This window comes from Phascolarctos cinereus, unplaced genomic scaffold, assembly GCF_003287225.1.
Source record: "Phascolarctos cinereus isolate Bilbo 61053 unplaced genomic scaffold, phaCin_HiC Scaffold_9;HRSCAF=440, whole genome shotgun sequence".
Lineage (NCBI taxonomy): Eukaryota > Metazoa > Chordata > Mammalia > Diprotodontia > Phascolarctidae > Phascolarctos > Phascolarctos cinereus.
The window spans coordinates 252,603,372-252,618,946 of record NW_027556402.1 but is presented as its reverse complement, the minus strand read 5'-3'; the positions used below and the strand labels follow the sequence as shown (position 1 = coordinate 252,618,946).

The window sequence follows — 15,575 nt, the reverse complement described above, 5'->3', positions numbered from 1 at the left end:
CACTTACAGCCTCTGACTCCACTCTCCAGCCCTTCCCTGGGCTCCTCGGTTTCTCATTGGTGAGATCACCATAACTAGCCCAACTCGGGCCCTCTCTGCTGCTACCTACTGGCCATGGGCATGCTCCTATACCACGCAGCTCTGTAGGTAGTACCCCAGCTCACTCTCTTTCCACCTCTTGCTCTGGGCTTAGCCATCAATACCACCATTCTCAGAAAGGGATTTATCCATGGATTGATTTGATATGAAACCACATGAACGTGGGGCCCAAGATATGCCTGTTCTCTCTGGCCCATTCCCCTTGCTTTCCAGATTCTCCCTCTGGCAGAGCTCAGAAGGTTCCCTTCTACATAGGCCTCAGCTCTTCCTAGCTTGGGAATCCTCCATTGCCCCACACCGGGCTCCTATTCTATGACCTTGTCCTGAGCAGGACGGAGTCTCCTCTAACGTCTCCTCTCCAGCTAATGCTTCAGCTCCTGCATCTCCACTATGTAATGCTCTGTTCTGCTTCACTCTCCTTCTCAGAAGTTGGGGTTTCAATGTTACTGCAGTATCCTCCTCCCCCCTTTCCCCTCTCTCCTAAAATGGTCATCACCTCTCCTAGACTCAGTTGGTCCTTCTATTCTCCTGCTCAGTATACTCCTGACATCATCCCCCAAGTCCTTGCATCAATGTCCAGCTTCCCAGGCCCAGAGCGAAGATTGCCTAGGAGGCAGATTGGACCAGATGGTATTACCTGTCCAGAGGGATCTGCCAGTATCCGGGGTTAGAGACAGGTACCCAATTGAGGTTTCCTTGGCAGTAAGAAGAGTCTACACCCACAAACATCACCATTCTGCCCTTCTGCTCATCCCTGAGGGGGAAGGAAGGAAAGGAGGGCGTCACCAGCAGCTCAGTGAATGCTCAGTCAAGATTCTTCTGTTTTGTCATAGAATTTTAGAACTGGAGCCCACCTTATGACACTGACCTTAGAATGTCAGAGCTGGAGGGGCCCTTAGAACACAGAACATCAGAGCTCAGCGGTTCCTTGGAATACAGAATGTCAACGTTGGAAGAGCCCTTAGAACACAGAACATCAGAGCTCAGCAGTTCCTTGGAATACAGAATGTCAACGTTGGAAGAGCCCTTAGAACACAGAACATCAGAGCTCAGCGGTTCCTTGGAATACAGAATGTCAACGTTGGAAGGGCCCTTAGAACACAGAACATCAGAACTCAGCAGTTCCTTGGAATACAGAATGTCAACGTTGGAGGGACCCTTAGAACAAAGAACATTGAATGCCAGGGCTAAGGCTTTAGAGATTATCCAACCTAACCCTCTCACTTCACAGTTAGATACCTTAGGGAAGAAGGATTACCTGCTGATTAGAAAACATTACGTCTGCCACGGGGGCATTATATCTCTTAGGAACCTGGGTTCAGCTAATATAGTAGAGGAGGCCAGAGAGGGGAAAGGTGTTCCTAAAGCCACACAAATGGTGAGGAGCAGAGCTGGAATTCACAGCCAAACCCTCTGATTCCCAATCTTTATTTACAACATACCAGGCTTTTCTTACCATTCTAGTCTAACCCCTTCACTCCCTTAGTGAACTTTATAAACATGAGCTGCTATTATTAACATTATAGTACCAATATGTAATAAATATATATAATAATATAATATAATACAATATAAGACAGATAGTGGTTAAGTGAGCTTTGTATAGAATGATGGCACTTTGCATGTTACCTCACTTGATCCTTCCAGAAAACCTGGGAGGCACGTGCTATTATAATCCCCAATTTACAGATGAGGAAACTGAGGTTGATAGATTAGGACTTGCCCAGGACCGCATAGCTGGTAAGCAGCTGAGGCAAGAACTGACCCCAGGTCTTGGACTATCTATGTGATCTGCCACCCAGCTGTTCCAGAATTTGGGAAGAGGTATTAACAGGCAAAAATGACTTATCTCCCTCCATCCTTCATCCCATCATTTCAATCCAGAATTAACCTCTTCCCCAAGAGATCCTGGGGTCAGACTTGGAGAGAAAAATAGAATGCAGTCTAAATGAATCAATTCTCTTCTGAGCCCCTAGAACTTTTAGCACTTAAAGGCTTCCTAGAGGCCTCAGAGTGAGCCCATTGGGTAACTGTAGATATTGGGCTGTGGGTTAATGATTGTGTGTTGGGAGAGGGAGGGGAGGCTGAGGGAGAGAAAAGCTGAAGAGTCAAGTCTGTCCACTAGACTGGGAGCTCTTTGAAGGCATCACCTTGGCTCCTTTGTTTTGAGGGCTCCCTCGGTACCTGAGTACTTTGCATACAGTAGGCATTCAATAAATGTTTGCGGAATTTGCTGAATTTCTGAGTGCAGGCCCACAGCTGGGAGGGAAGTTGAATCTGGGGGGGGGATAGCTTTGCCTCCTTTTGTCTTGCCAGGGCCTCTGGGCATCCTCTGATTTAGGAGGCAGTTGTGAAGCAGAGGCAAGAGCCGCCCTGGGAGCTTATGTATCTTCTTAAAGAGATTTTCAGTCATCAGGAGTCTGAACTTCTCCAGACCTCAGGGATCTTGTCTGTAAAATGACAGGGCTAGACCAGGTGATCCCCAAGGTCTTTTCTAGCTCAAAACCTACGATCTTATGATCCAGGCTAAAAACAACGACGTGAGATATAGAGCCAAGAACTTGGATTTGAATAGTCAGCTCTGCTCTGCCATTGTGAGGCCTGGTATAAGTCATTTCCCTTCTATGTGCCTCAACCCCCCCTAAAATGGATGTGGGGTAGATGGAATGATCTCTAAGGGATCCTCTTGGTCTGACGTTCATAAGGTCATAGGATTATAAATTCTGACCCGTCAGAAGTCTTAGAGGTCATCTAGTTCAATCCTATCATTATACAAGTGAGGGAACTGAGGTTAAGACTCCTCACTGCTGGGAATCTCTTAAAGCGGATTGAAGTTCTTTCATGACACTTTCAAGCTTTGGCTAGTATCAGGTAACTTGATGCCCACTACTGGAGTGGCCAATAGCGGTCATAGCATATGTGGAGTCCTCAGTACATGAGGTGGCTATGATTTTGTGGGTGTGGGAGTTTCCTTAACGAACACAGGTCATGAATCTGTTTCGAACTTAGCAGGGAGGTCTTAGTGAGGTCCTTGAGTCTCAAGGAGGTTAACTTGTGGCACAGTCACGTAGTAAAGTGTCAGAGTTAGGATTAGAAGCCAGCTCTTCCTGAATCCAAACCCAGTGACCTCTCCATCCACACTCTCTCTCCATTCATCATGGCGGACAGTTCACCATTCTGCCAGCGGAGGGCGTTTCCTGCCCTTACTAACGAGCTCAGGTAGACAGCAAAGACATTTAGGAAAGCAGGCCATGGTCCCACATGTTGTCAAAGGCTGGGGTAGCTTCAGAGACTGCAAGGGAGGGGTAAGCCAGAGCCAGGATCCCACAGAAAGGGGTATAGTACAGGGGACTCCCAGGCTCAGTGCTGCTCAGACCAAGGGCTTGGTTAGAATCTAGAATATGTCCAATCTCAGCACAAGAGAGAATGAAAAGTATTTCTAGAACAGATGGGTGCAGAAATAACAGGCAAGCAACCTTGAGGCACACAGGGAATGTGGAAACTGATTTGCTATGGGAACAATAACCAATAATTCTGGATTAGCATTTAAAAACAATTTTTTAGCCCAAAAGAATGAATTGTTAAAATTCATTTTCAACTTCAAAAATTTCCATTTCAAATTTCAAAATTTCAAAAATTTTGAATTTCAAAATCAAAGGACTCTGAGAGGAAAGATTTTTAGAACAATGAACAGAACCATCAGTAGGGTAGGGTGACCTGGGCTTTTTCCCGGGTACCAAAACTCAGAGGCACAAAACTTTAACAATGACAGCCAGCGTTATATAGCACTTATCTCATTTACTCCTCACAACAATTCTGTGAGGTAGATGCTATTGTTGCCCTCATTTTACAGACTGGGAAACTGAGAGAGATTAGCACCTCGCCCAGCACCTGGTAACTCCAAGTCCAGTAGTCTTGCCTACTGTGTGTCCTAACTACCTCAAAACGTATGCTGCATGAGCGCTCTCCCTCAATCGGGTCTTAATATCTTCACCCCTAAATGGCTAATATGAGAACATATTTAGTGGGGTTTGCTCTGGGATACTAATTTGGACTTCTGGATCTAGGCCAGAAATAGCTGATTATGTTGTTAGTAATGAAATCTTTCCAATGTGCCCTTGAGGCAGCTAGGTGAGGGAACGGATAGTGCCTGGAGTCACGAAGACCTGAGTTCAAATCCCAACTCAAAACACTTACTAGCTTTGTGACCCTAGGCACTTAACTTCTGTCCGCATCAGCTTTTTCAATTGTAAAACGAGCATCATAATAGCATCTACCTCCTAAGGTTGTTGGGAGGAGCAAATGAGAAAATACTTGTCAAGCTCTTAGTGCAGTGCTTGGCACATAGCAGGTGCTTCATAAATGTTCCTGTCCTTTTCCCCTCCTTCTCACTCATAAGGCCAGCCCTGCCTTTTAGCTGTGGCTTGGGTTGGATTCTATGGTCACCTGGACAATGTCATAGGCAAGAAACCCAGTCATGCGGCCGGTGCCGTAGTGGACGGCCATGGTCTGGCTGGTGGGCTGGAAGCTGAAGGACTTCAGAGGGTCGAACAGGTTGTGGTTGGCTGCAAACACCACAAGATTGGTGGTCAGTCCCTTAGTCCCCAGGCTCTGTGGAGTTCCCACCCCATCCTCTGTGAAGCAATGGGGAAGGGCAAAGGAAATAAATTGGAGGCGGTGAGAGTGACAGAAAGGACCATGGGAGAAGGAAGAATGTCTCAATGATGAAATGAACATCTGTTCTAAGGCTGAAATTCTGGACACGCGGAAGTCCTTAGGGATCCCATTCTATGGACTTGTCTTCTCGGTAAAAATGATGGAGTGGGACCAGATGTCCTCTTAGGTCCTTTCCAGTTTTAAATCTATGATCCTAAGAACCACGCTGAAGGGTCTGATCTCATTGGCACGGACCAGATGGGAATGCCCTACCACTCAAGGAATCACAATCATGACAAAAGCCCTTGGGCCCTGGTGGACTTACAGCAGGTGAGGCTGAAGCAGCAGACTGAGGGGACCCATAGGTTGGAGGATCTGGTATCAAAGAGGACCGAGAGCTCTTGTGGGGGGGTTCTCAATACTGATGGTTCCAGAGTACGCAGTCTGCCAGACCAGGAAAAATGGCCAGTTACAGGGAATGTTCACCAGCCCTTTCTTCTTTATGGCACCAGGCCAACCCCATTATCCTCATTCAGACATATCTTGTTCCATCCCATCACCTTTGCTTACACTGTTCCATGCTCCCCAAATGCCCTCCTAATTATTCTGTCTGTCCAAATTCTACCCACTCGTCAAGGCCCAGCTCAGGCCTCTCCCTCTCCATGAGCCTTCCTTATCCCCTCCAACATACAGAAATCACCTCTTCTTCGAACTCATAGCAACTATGCTCTGTGTCACTTACTTGTCAGTTAACCATTTACTGTCTCCCAGCATCTCACACTGTTATAAAGTTTTTATATTTGTACTCTGTCTTCCCAACAGGCCTGCCCTCAAGGAGCTTACATTCTTCTTGGGGTGTTCTCATTGGTTCAGCTGCTCATTTGGGTAAGACTGAGAAGGCCAAGTACATGGTTCAATTCTATGAAATCCTCTTTTTGGCTTTTAAAATCCTTCACAGCCTGGCCCTCTCCTACCTTTCCGGTCTTCTTACAGCTTATTAACCTCTGGTTGTTCCCGCCATCTTGGTGCTTTTTGTATGAGACACTCCATCTCCAGGCATGTTCACTGACTCCTCCAGGCCTGGAATTCTGTCCCTCCCTGTCTCTGCCTCCTGACTTCCTTCAAGTCTCGGCTAAAATCCCACCTTCCACAACAGGAAGACTACAGTGTCTTCCTTCAGTTCTTCTACCATCTTCCATGATGGCTGCGCCTTCTCTCAGTCTTCATTTTAGCCTCTAGAGAGCTTGTTTGCGTGCTGTCTCTCCCATGACATTATGAGCATCTCTAGGGCAGGGACTGTCTTTTCCCTTTTTTTATATCCCCAGTGCTTAGCACGGTGCCTGGCATTCATTCATTCAATAAACATGTATTAAGTGCTTAATAAATGCTTATTGACTTGGCTGACCAGACTCTATTTTAACTATAAAAAGAAAACAAATTACTAGGGGAAACATGGCCTTAGGCTCAGGGCCTTATACACCAAGGGGCAAGTCCAGGGTTGCCCACTCTTTCTGACCACTAACATCCTAAGTCCAACACCAGCCTTGGGTGCCCACTCCTCTCAGCACCCAACACCATGGTTGGGGTGAGGCTCTGAACCTGGCCCTTCCAACCAACTCACATCCATGTAGTTGGCCAAGGGTTCTCCAGCTTCTTCAGTGGCTACAAAGCTGGAAAAGTACTTAGTTGCCTGATTCCATGGGTGTCTTTTCAGGAAATCCTTCAACAGAACCTGTTCTTGGAGGTTCTGCCTTAGGGACTTCCCTTTCTTCAAGGGGACCCTTTAGGGTTGAAAAAGATGACAGTCAAGAAAGGATGAGAAGTAGGTAGGGGGCTGCTCAGATCATCCCATACGGGACACCCATGACTCTGGAATTTACACTCCACTCTGGACTTTCTAAAGCCAATGAATTGTCTCCCCATATCCTTTCAACAATGGTTCAGTGAGGCAAGAATAATAATTAGTGAATAACATAGCATTTTCTAGACTTTATGTTATGTGAACTTCACAAGCACCCTCTGAGACTGGTCCTATGGGTGGTTTTATACCCACTTTATGGATGAGGAAACTAAGGCCCTGGGTGGTCATTGGAAGGGATCCCAGAGGGCATCCAGGGGGCCCACAATTTTGCAGATGAGGAGAGTAGCTTCCAATTTTAACTAATTATCTTTGCTCACTAATTATCATGCTCAGGAATTTCTATGCTGTGGAAGGAAAGCAAATGCCATCAGCACCTTCTCAATTTTGGCACCTTGGGGCAAAGGGCCAGCTGTCCCAGCTTAGTTACAGCTCTGGTTAGGAGAGTTCAGAAGGACAGAGCTCACCAGATGAAGCCTTCAGAGATGACCACCAGCCCCAGGAAGAAGAACCACTTCATGTTTCTTGCCTATCCCCCAACCCCTTGGGAAAGGCAAGATGAAGCATGGAGCTCCAGCAGCTGGCTCAAAGCTGCCTCCTCTACATACTTCCCACCACTGTACCCAGGCCCCTTGGAGGCCTGTTAGGAAGACTCCATAAGAAATGCAAACCTTCCTGGGGGATATTCCTTTTTCTCCTTGTTATCCTCAACAAAAGCAATTCGAGAATTCTCCAAATACACAGTGGTTGGGTTTTTTCTATAGTTTTTTCCTTCGGGTTCTTCCTGGAAAGCCCCATGACTTACCCAGGGTATGGGGAAGTTATTGCTAATTGGGATTTAATCAGAGTCAGGACTTGGGAAGTAGAGGTGGGGGAACCTTAAGCATGTGTTGAGTTCATGTAAGGAGAAAAGTGGTGGGATGTCCTCCTCTGGCCGTGGATGGGGACAGCTCTCCAGTGTAAGGGGGAGGGCAGCATTTCATGGGATGCCAGCTCCTGGTGGGGCCTGGGGGCTAAGTATTACTCATCATTCTTCCCACTTGCCTTACTTCACCCATTTCTGCCAGGGGGCTTGGGTGTCTGGTCTTGATAGGCTCTCAGAAGAGACTCAGTTTCCAGACTTAGAGCCTGAGACTCATTTTCCAAGGGAAGAGACTTAGGAAAAGAGCGTCTCCAAGATAGCATCTCCTGGCTCTGATCAGGACTCAGCCTTTCCTAAACAAAGTGGTTCCTCTTTGGGTTCTGAGAAAGGAAACAATCCAATTTAACAGCATTACTGGGCCTACTCTGTACTTGGTGTTGGGAGGCATGGAGTCCAGGAGAAAGAAGAAAAAATTCAGGGGGAAATGGGGGCTAGCCAGGGGTAAAAAGGAACAGTATGGGGGAAAGAGTGAACAAAAGAAAGGCAGACCTGCTAACTAAGAATGCTCTTTGGTCTACAGACTGAGAAGCTGGAAGAATGAGAATGACTGTGCATGTGGGAGGATCCCCCAGTGTCCCCTTCCCCCCCCAGAACTTTTCCAGCCTTTGTCCTACTGCCAGAGGAATGGCAAGAAGTTCAGGAACAGGGTCAGGTGGGGATTTTAGAAGGAAAGGAAAGGAAGGGAATATACCCAATTATTTGTAAGGGTGGAATATCATGCAATGTATCTGTGGGCTCTTTCATGAGGAAGCTCCCTCCCATGGTACAGACGACAGCCTGTGGGACCCTCATCTGTGGCCTCTGGACAGTCTACCCAAATAGACAGAGAGCTAGACAGAACATTTACTAAACACCTGCTATGTACCTAGGTGCTGTGCTAAGCACTGAGAATATAAATAAAGGCAAAAAAGATAGTCCCTACCCTTGGGAAGAGAACACCTAATAGGGGCTAGAAATTGGGGGTGGGGCTGTTGGGGAGGAGGTGGAAAAGTCCAGAGAGTCAGTAGTGGAGTTGTGAGAGAAGTGAGTTTGGACCCCAGCAGGTCTGTAGGATTATAGATTTAGAAATTAAATTTCGTCTACCAGAGCTTCCCAAACTTATTTGGCCTACCTCTTCCTTTTCAAAAAAGAATTACTCAGTGCCCCCCTGGAAATCTACTTTCTCTAACCCTTTAACGGTTTTTTTGAAATTTGTGTCACCCGGGGCTACTGCTGTCCCCTCCCCAAATCATTCCAGTGATACTCTCCTAGGAATTATAGTCCAACCCTGTCATTTTACCAATGGGGAAACTGAGGCCCAGGGAAGTCAAGTGATTTGCCAAAGGTCGTGCAAGTCCTGAGTGTCAGAACTGGGATCTGAACCCAGATGTTCTTCCTCCAGATCTGGCATTCTTCCTGTTCTCCCATGACGCTCTCTCACTTGAAGACCCTGGGTGAGGACTCAGGTAGTGCCCCGCCATCAAGATGGAGCTGAGACCAGCTGACTGCACGATAATTTCCCTCTCTGGGCATCGTACTATCAATCTATAAGATGAGAGATGACCTCCAAGGTCTTGACCAGCTCTAACAAGTTTCTGCATCCATCCAGTAGCCTACGAGAGTTGAAACAAGTGCCATCCTATGGAGCACACTCTGAGTTTCCATCATGGCGGCTTTATTCATGTGGAAGCTGATTGCTGGGGACTTGTCCCCTGCCTTCATTCACCTCTGACCCAATGGAACCCAGGATGTTGGGATTTCTTGAACCCAAGTCTGGACACAGCCATCTCAGGACAGATGCTCAGTCACCTAAGATTGGGAAAGAACAAAGATAAGAGCCCAGAAAGGCAGCCAAGGGTCTGGATGCCAGCTGGCCTCGTTGAGTCCCCCTTGCATGGGTAGGCGCCATGATGCTGGGACAGAGAGAGGCAAGCCCCTCCCCAGCCCTCCCTGAAAGTCTTCCAATTACATGACATGGATTGAAGAGAAGAGAGCGCTAGTCAGAAGTTGACTTTTCCTTTAACTACCACAGCACCCTGTACCCCAGCCCTCGCCACAGGGCAGGAGATGGCGAAGGGACTGCTCAGTGTTTGCATGTCCCGCTAAAACACCACATCCAGTAGCAGCTAGGTGGTGCGGTGGATTGAACACCGGTATGGGAGTCAGGAGGACCCGAGTTCAAATCTGGCCTCAGACACTTGATACTTACTAGCTGTGTGACCCTGGGCAAGTCACTTAACTCCATTGCATAGCTAAAAAACAAAACAAAAAACCCCCAAACACTGCATCCTTTTAACACTGGGTCACCAAATGTCCAGAAGCAGGCACAAAAGCTTCCATTTCGTCTGACCAGAACCAGAAAGGGCAACCCTGGGGTGGCTATTGTTACACGATCCGCCACGGCGGGAGTTCCCCAGCCTCTCAGTCTCAGTCACCAAAAATCAACCTAGGATTCACGGCTTAAACCTAGGATTTATGTTTTATATAGAGCTATTTATTTCTTGTGATTACCAGCCTGAATGATGAAGGGGCTGGCACTGGGAAACTGGGAAAAATGAGCTTCCCATCCCTTCTTCGGCTGTTTGAACCCTTGTCCCCTTCTTTAGTCCTGGTCATCGTCTAGCCCAGGGGTGGGGAACACGTGACCCTCTAGGTCCTTGGGTGCGGCCATTCGACTGAGTCCAAGTTTCACAGAACAAATCCTTTTATGAAGAGAATTTGTTCTGTGAAGTTTGGATCCAGTCAAAGGGCTGCCCTTGAGGACCTAAGGGGCCACATGTGGCCTCGAGGCTGCAGGTTTCCCACCCCCAGTCTAGCCCATTGCTCAGCCCAGTCTCTGCTAAACCCTGAAACCATAAGGGCAAGAAAGAATTAGATAGAAAAGAAATTACCCGATGTCTGTGGGCAAGTTGGAGGAGTGAGGTGATCATGATGCAGGCTTCCCTCTTCTAAGGTTTTAAGGTTATTCACAAAGTGCTTTCTCCCCAGTGAGCCCATTTTACAGGCCCAGAGGTGAAGAAGCTGGCCATTTGGTCTGACAGCCTTGGGGTTGGGGATGCCTACCACAACCCCGGTGGAGTTCCCCAGGCAGGGCAAAGGGAGTCCTGGGCAGAGAAAATGAGGACCTGGAAGACACACTATGTAAAAGGTTGCTGGGGTCTTAGCGGGTTGTGGGCTCAGGCCCCGTTGTTTGAGCCTGACTGCATGACTGGCATCCTTCTGATACTCAGGGGAACAGAGACTGCTCCTGTCTAAGCCACAAGCCAGGCTGTAGATTAGACAAGGGCGTTTACTTAGCCTGATTGTTGGGCTCTGGCCAGGGGGGGCGGTCTTCACCCCAAAGAGAACAAGCAAACAGAAGAGGTTGCCCTTCTGGGTAGCTAGCTGGTCAGAGAATCTGGCACACACAGCTCAGGGACTTTTCAGTGATAATGGACTTAGCTAAATGGAGCTGGTCCCACAGTGTACACGCCTCTATGAGTTCCCTGATCTCGGGTCCCAAAGCTGGGCTTGATCCACAGCCCAGACGCTCGCTGGAATCAGGGGAGGATGGGCAGTATGGCTTTGACTGGGGACTGCCCAGTCCTCATGGCCATCACTGGAAACCCCTGGAGGTCTTGGCTGAGGGTTGCTTCAGGAAGATGCAAGTTCCTGGAAGGCTTGAATCATTTGTCTTGGTTCCTGCTAAGTCACAAATGCTTAGCAAATGCTGGCTGGATGAATGGCTGAGGGTCTCCATTATAATCAATGTTGGACAAGGCCAGAGGATGGGAGGGAATGTGCTGTGGGAGCCGACAGTCCCCGGGAGACCCTGCGTTCAGGGTCTTGTGCAGAATAGGCATGTAAAGAATGCTGGTTGAAGTGGTCATAGATTCAGAGCTGGAAGTGTCCATAGAGCTCATCTCCTTCCATTTGACAAAAGCCCATTGGTATCGTACTCTCTCCTCATTGGCAGAGCTCAGTGCCCGGCGCCTACATGAGGGCAGGGGGTTGGCAAGGGGTTCACTCTCTTCAAGCTCTCACATCTCAAGTCTTTGGGCTTGCTTTGGGTTTCTTTTGAGTCTTTTCAGGCTCTGCAGTCACTTTGTGACCTGTAGCCTCTGGCTTTGAGAGAGAAGATGCAAGATGCCAATCCTACTTCAAGTCTTTGAAGGGAGAATAAGCCTCTGGGGAGGAGCTGGCATGAGACAAGTGGGCAGTCTCCATCATGTCCCTAGCCTCATCTTGTTACACCAGAGAATTTCCCCTTGAGTGAGGTCTAGGGTTCTCTTTCTTGGTTGAGCTGAGTTACTTCACTACAATGGGAAAGCTCCTTCACTCTGTATTGGCTGGTATACATTCTCCTGTGTATAATTTCTCTGGTTTCTGTTTTACTATTGACTTGGACAAATGGGTTTCTTTGATATTGGCTTTTTGGTAGAAAGGGAGTCAAGCCTTGGATGTAAAGCCTGGGTCTTCCTTTCCCCCGTTAATGACCAGTGATCAAAAGTTTAGCTTGAACCAGAAAATCACATCCCCACCCCTGCCCTAGACTAATAATATTTAAGGGAGCAGATAGATGTAATTCTAGCTTAGTACCCCCAACCCTCTCTCTCTCTCTGAGGAGAGCAGAGGGGCCAAGCTTCTGGCCCCAAACTCCTGCTTCTCCTCTTAGAGGAAATTAAAGTCTCCCTTAGAGAAAGGTGGAGGGAGAAGAGGCTCGTGATATTTAACTGCCTCCCTTCGAACCCCACAATGACATCCCCATGCTCGATGCCCACTATAGATAAGAAGTATTTATGCAGAAAAGTTTACAAAATGCTTCAAATGTGTTATCTCGTTTGATCCTTAAAACAAACCTGGGAGTTAGATGCTATTATTATCATCCCCATTTTAGAAAGGAGGAAATCGAGGCCAAGGTGAGGCCAAGGTCACATAGCTAGTAAGTGTCTGAGGCAGGATTTGAACACAGATCTTCCTAAGCAGGTCCATCGCTCTATCTACTGCACTGTTGAAATGGTAGAAGGAGCTACAGATTTTAACCTGGAGAAAAAGAAGGCTGAGTCTAAAGACAAGGGCCACAAATCCTTAAAGACTGCCATCTGGATGGGGAATTAGACTCATTCTGTCTTCTAGCCAGATTGGACAGCCACCTGTTGGGTAAGCCAGAGAGAGAACTCTTGCTCCGGTAGGGGTTAGCTGATTGGTAGCTACTGGGCTCTGGAGGAATGGAGCCCCTCAATGGGGGAGGGGAAGTGGATGCCCTCCAGGGCCCTCTGCCCTCTCAACGCTATAGTCCTGAAGCTAGTTAACCTGCTGACACTGGTCCAAGCCTGATTTGTTTGAACACTCTGGACCTTATCACAACTCACACTAGGTGTTCCTCAAGTCCTGTGAGAACACAAATTCCTAAGAGGTTTCCAACGGTCCTGCTGATATCAAAGCCTTCAGGCATCCAGCAGAGATTGACTTTTAGGTGAACTGCCTGGAGGTCACCAGCTTAAGTACACTGGGCAGTATTGTCCCTGTCCGTCTTGGCTGAGAGTCAAGAACTCTGTAAGGGGCCAAATAACCCCCTTAATCACAGGTCTGTGGGCTGGGAGCTCTTCTAAGGTGGAGGGGGGCTCTTGGTCATTGTTAGCAGCAAGAATATGTGCCCCAGATGTGCAGTAGCAGCCCCCTCTGTCTCTTGTTACTCCAGGAGAGAATTCAGGGAGGTACGGTAAAAAATGGTGCTGGTCCTGGAGTCGAGATCTGGCTTCACCTACCCCCTCTGATGGTAACAACCTCTGTGACTTTGGGCACAGAGGTAAAATGAGGGGCTTAGATCATAAAGACACCGAAGTCCCTCCCAGCTCTCCTGCAGCAGGAGACCATCTGATCTTCCTGGCTCTGGGAATTACCTTCTCTCTTTCACCTCTCGAGTAAAAATATCCACCTGACAAATCACTAGCAGGAACTTCTATTTCGACTGTTGATTTTCTCCTCTGCCTTACTCCCTTACCTCTGGGTTTTTCATGCTATCTGCTCTCCCCCAAATATCCTGCATGGATCATCGGATGTGGAGCTGGAGAGGACCTTAGAAATCAGACCACATTTTGCAGATGAAGAAACTGAGAAGGGAAATGACTCGGCAGAGCCAAGATTTTAACCTGAGTCCGCTCCATCAACCTGCCTTCTCCCCCATCTCCTGAGCACATCCTAGCCAGTCTTCAAGGTGAGACTCACCTGCCTCCTCCATCAAGTTTGTCGAGCTCTGTATCTCTGTATCTCCCTGCCCTCTCTCTGCCTCTCTGTCTCTGTATTCTTCCTCCTTCCTCCCTCTTTCCCTCTTCTTCCCAACCTCTATCTCTCTGTCTCCCATTTCTCTTTGTGTCTCTGTCTCTTTTGCTCTTCCTTCTTTCTCCCTCCCTCCATCTTTCTCTCTCCTTCCCAACCTCTATCTCTCTGTCTCTCCATCTCTGTCTTTGTCTGTCTCTCATTTGCTATTTTGGCACCGAAGAATCCTCTTCTTCTAGTTTGACCCATATTTAGTGGTGAGCTCCTTCAAGCAGGAGCAACCCCTGCCATGTGGCATTGAACATAAGCCCTTAATGTTTATTGAATGAACCAGTGACTCAGTGGATGAAAGGATGCTCAAATGCAGGAATGTGGGCATTCAGAGGCAACATGACAGCATTCCCTGGATAGGCTGCAAGATCTCAAGGATGCCAGCCAGACACCAGGGGGCAGGGCTGTGCCAAGGCTGAGGCTGCTTAAGGCAGGTCCAAAGATTCCTGGGATCATAGAATCATTGACCTTGCCCTGGAGGGAGCTCGGAGGCTAGCTGGTCTAGCGCTCTGGGAGCAGGATGGAGGCAAAGGAGGGTTGTCACCAGTGCTCATCACCACCATATCTGTGTCACTCAGAGCCCTGTCCTGTGGCGCCCATTATAGCAAACGTTGACCACTCACACGCTAAAATCGCTCCACGAGTCGAGTTGAGTCAATCCAACCCATATTAAGCTCTTAAGACACGCAAGCCACAGAGTTAGGGATACAAAGATAAAGTACCCCTCAGCCAGCTTACAGTCTTGTGAGAGATTCACATGTAGATGGACAATTCAAGGAGAAAGCACCGACATTTTGAGGGGGATAAAGTAAGGCTTCTGGAAAACAAGATGACAGCTGAGCTGAGCCTTGATTGAAGTGAGGGATTCTGAAAGGAGGTGTACAAACCAGCTACAGACAGGTGTCAAAATATCGGAGATACTGTTTTTCAGAACTAAGGCCTAAAAGCAGGCTGTGCCCTGACCTTGGCATAACGATAATCCTTTGTGCTCAGGATTGAGCAAGTGGTCCAAGGAAGTGTATTGCTTGGACCAGCACCAGGTGGGCACCGAGGGATTTAGCTCCCCCTGTTTCCCAGGACCATCCATCACATGTTCACAATCACTGACAGGTACTGTACTCCTGTCCCTGTCACAGACCTCTGGTTCTGTACCTGGCAGGGTGGCCACTACCCCCAAAACAATGACTATTCCCATGGAACCCAAGAATGCCTGTATTGTCTCAAGAAATGCCGACCATGAGAACTATCTCAGTATCTAAGAATGATTGTATTGTGGCCAGCCCCTTTCATGTACGTAAGTGGCCCCAGCCTTAGCAGCCTTAAGCCCTCCTTCTTGGGGGGGCGGGGCTTCCACATGCAGGCACCATTTTCCTCACTCTGAAATTAATTAAACCTCTGTTTGGGTCCTGCCTCTCCTATCTCTAGCCGTCTCTGTTTGTTTGGCTCCAGCCACCCAAAGGTTAGAGGCTCGTCCCAGGCCAGTTGACACAGGCTAACTGGAAATGATCAGCAGAGGGAAGGCTCTAGGATTAAGAGGGCTTGGGGAAGGCTTCCTGTAGGAGGTGGGATTTTAGCTAAGACTTAAAGGAAGCCAGGAGGCAGGATGAAGAGGGAGAGTATTGCAGAAATGGGGGACAGCCAGAGAAAATGCTCAGAACTGGGAGCAATTCCAAGGGTGTTGTTCTAGGAACAGCAATTTGAAAAGCCCGAAATTTCACAAGTGCCTTCCAGGAATGTGGAGCAGTCCTTGCC

At 48.1% G+C, this 15,575-nt stretch overlaps 1 protein-coding gene across 1 annotated transcript; it reads right to left on the bottom strand.

The window, feature by feature from the left end:
- Positions 1-732: 732 nt before the first annotated feature.
- LOC110200727 (pepsin A-like) lies at positions 733-7,133 on the bottom strand. The gene is given in 7 exon segments (XM_020976143.2): positions 733-853; positions 3,311-3,338; positions 3,341-3,509; positions 4,546-4,664; positions 5,081-5,176; positions 6,355-6,536; positions 7,081-7,133. Coding segments are annotated over 7 exon segments (768 nt in total).
- Between the last annotated feature and the right edge of the window lie 8,442 nt (positions 7,134-15,575).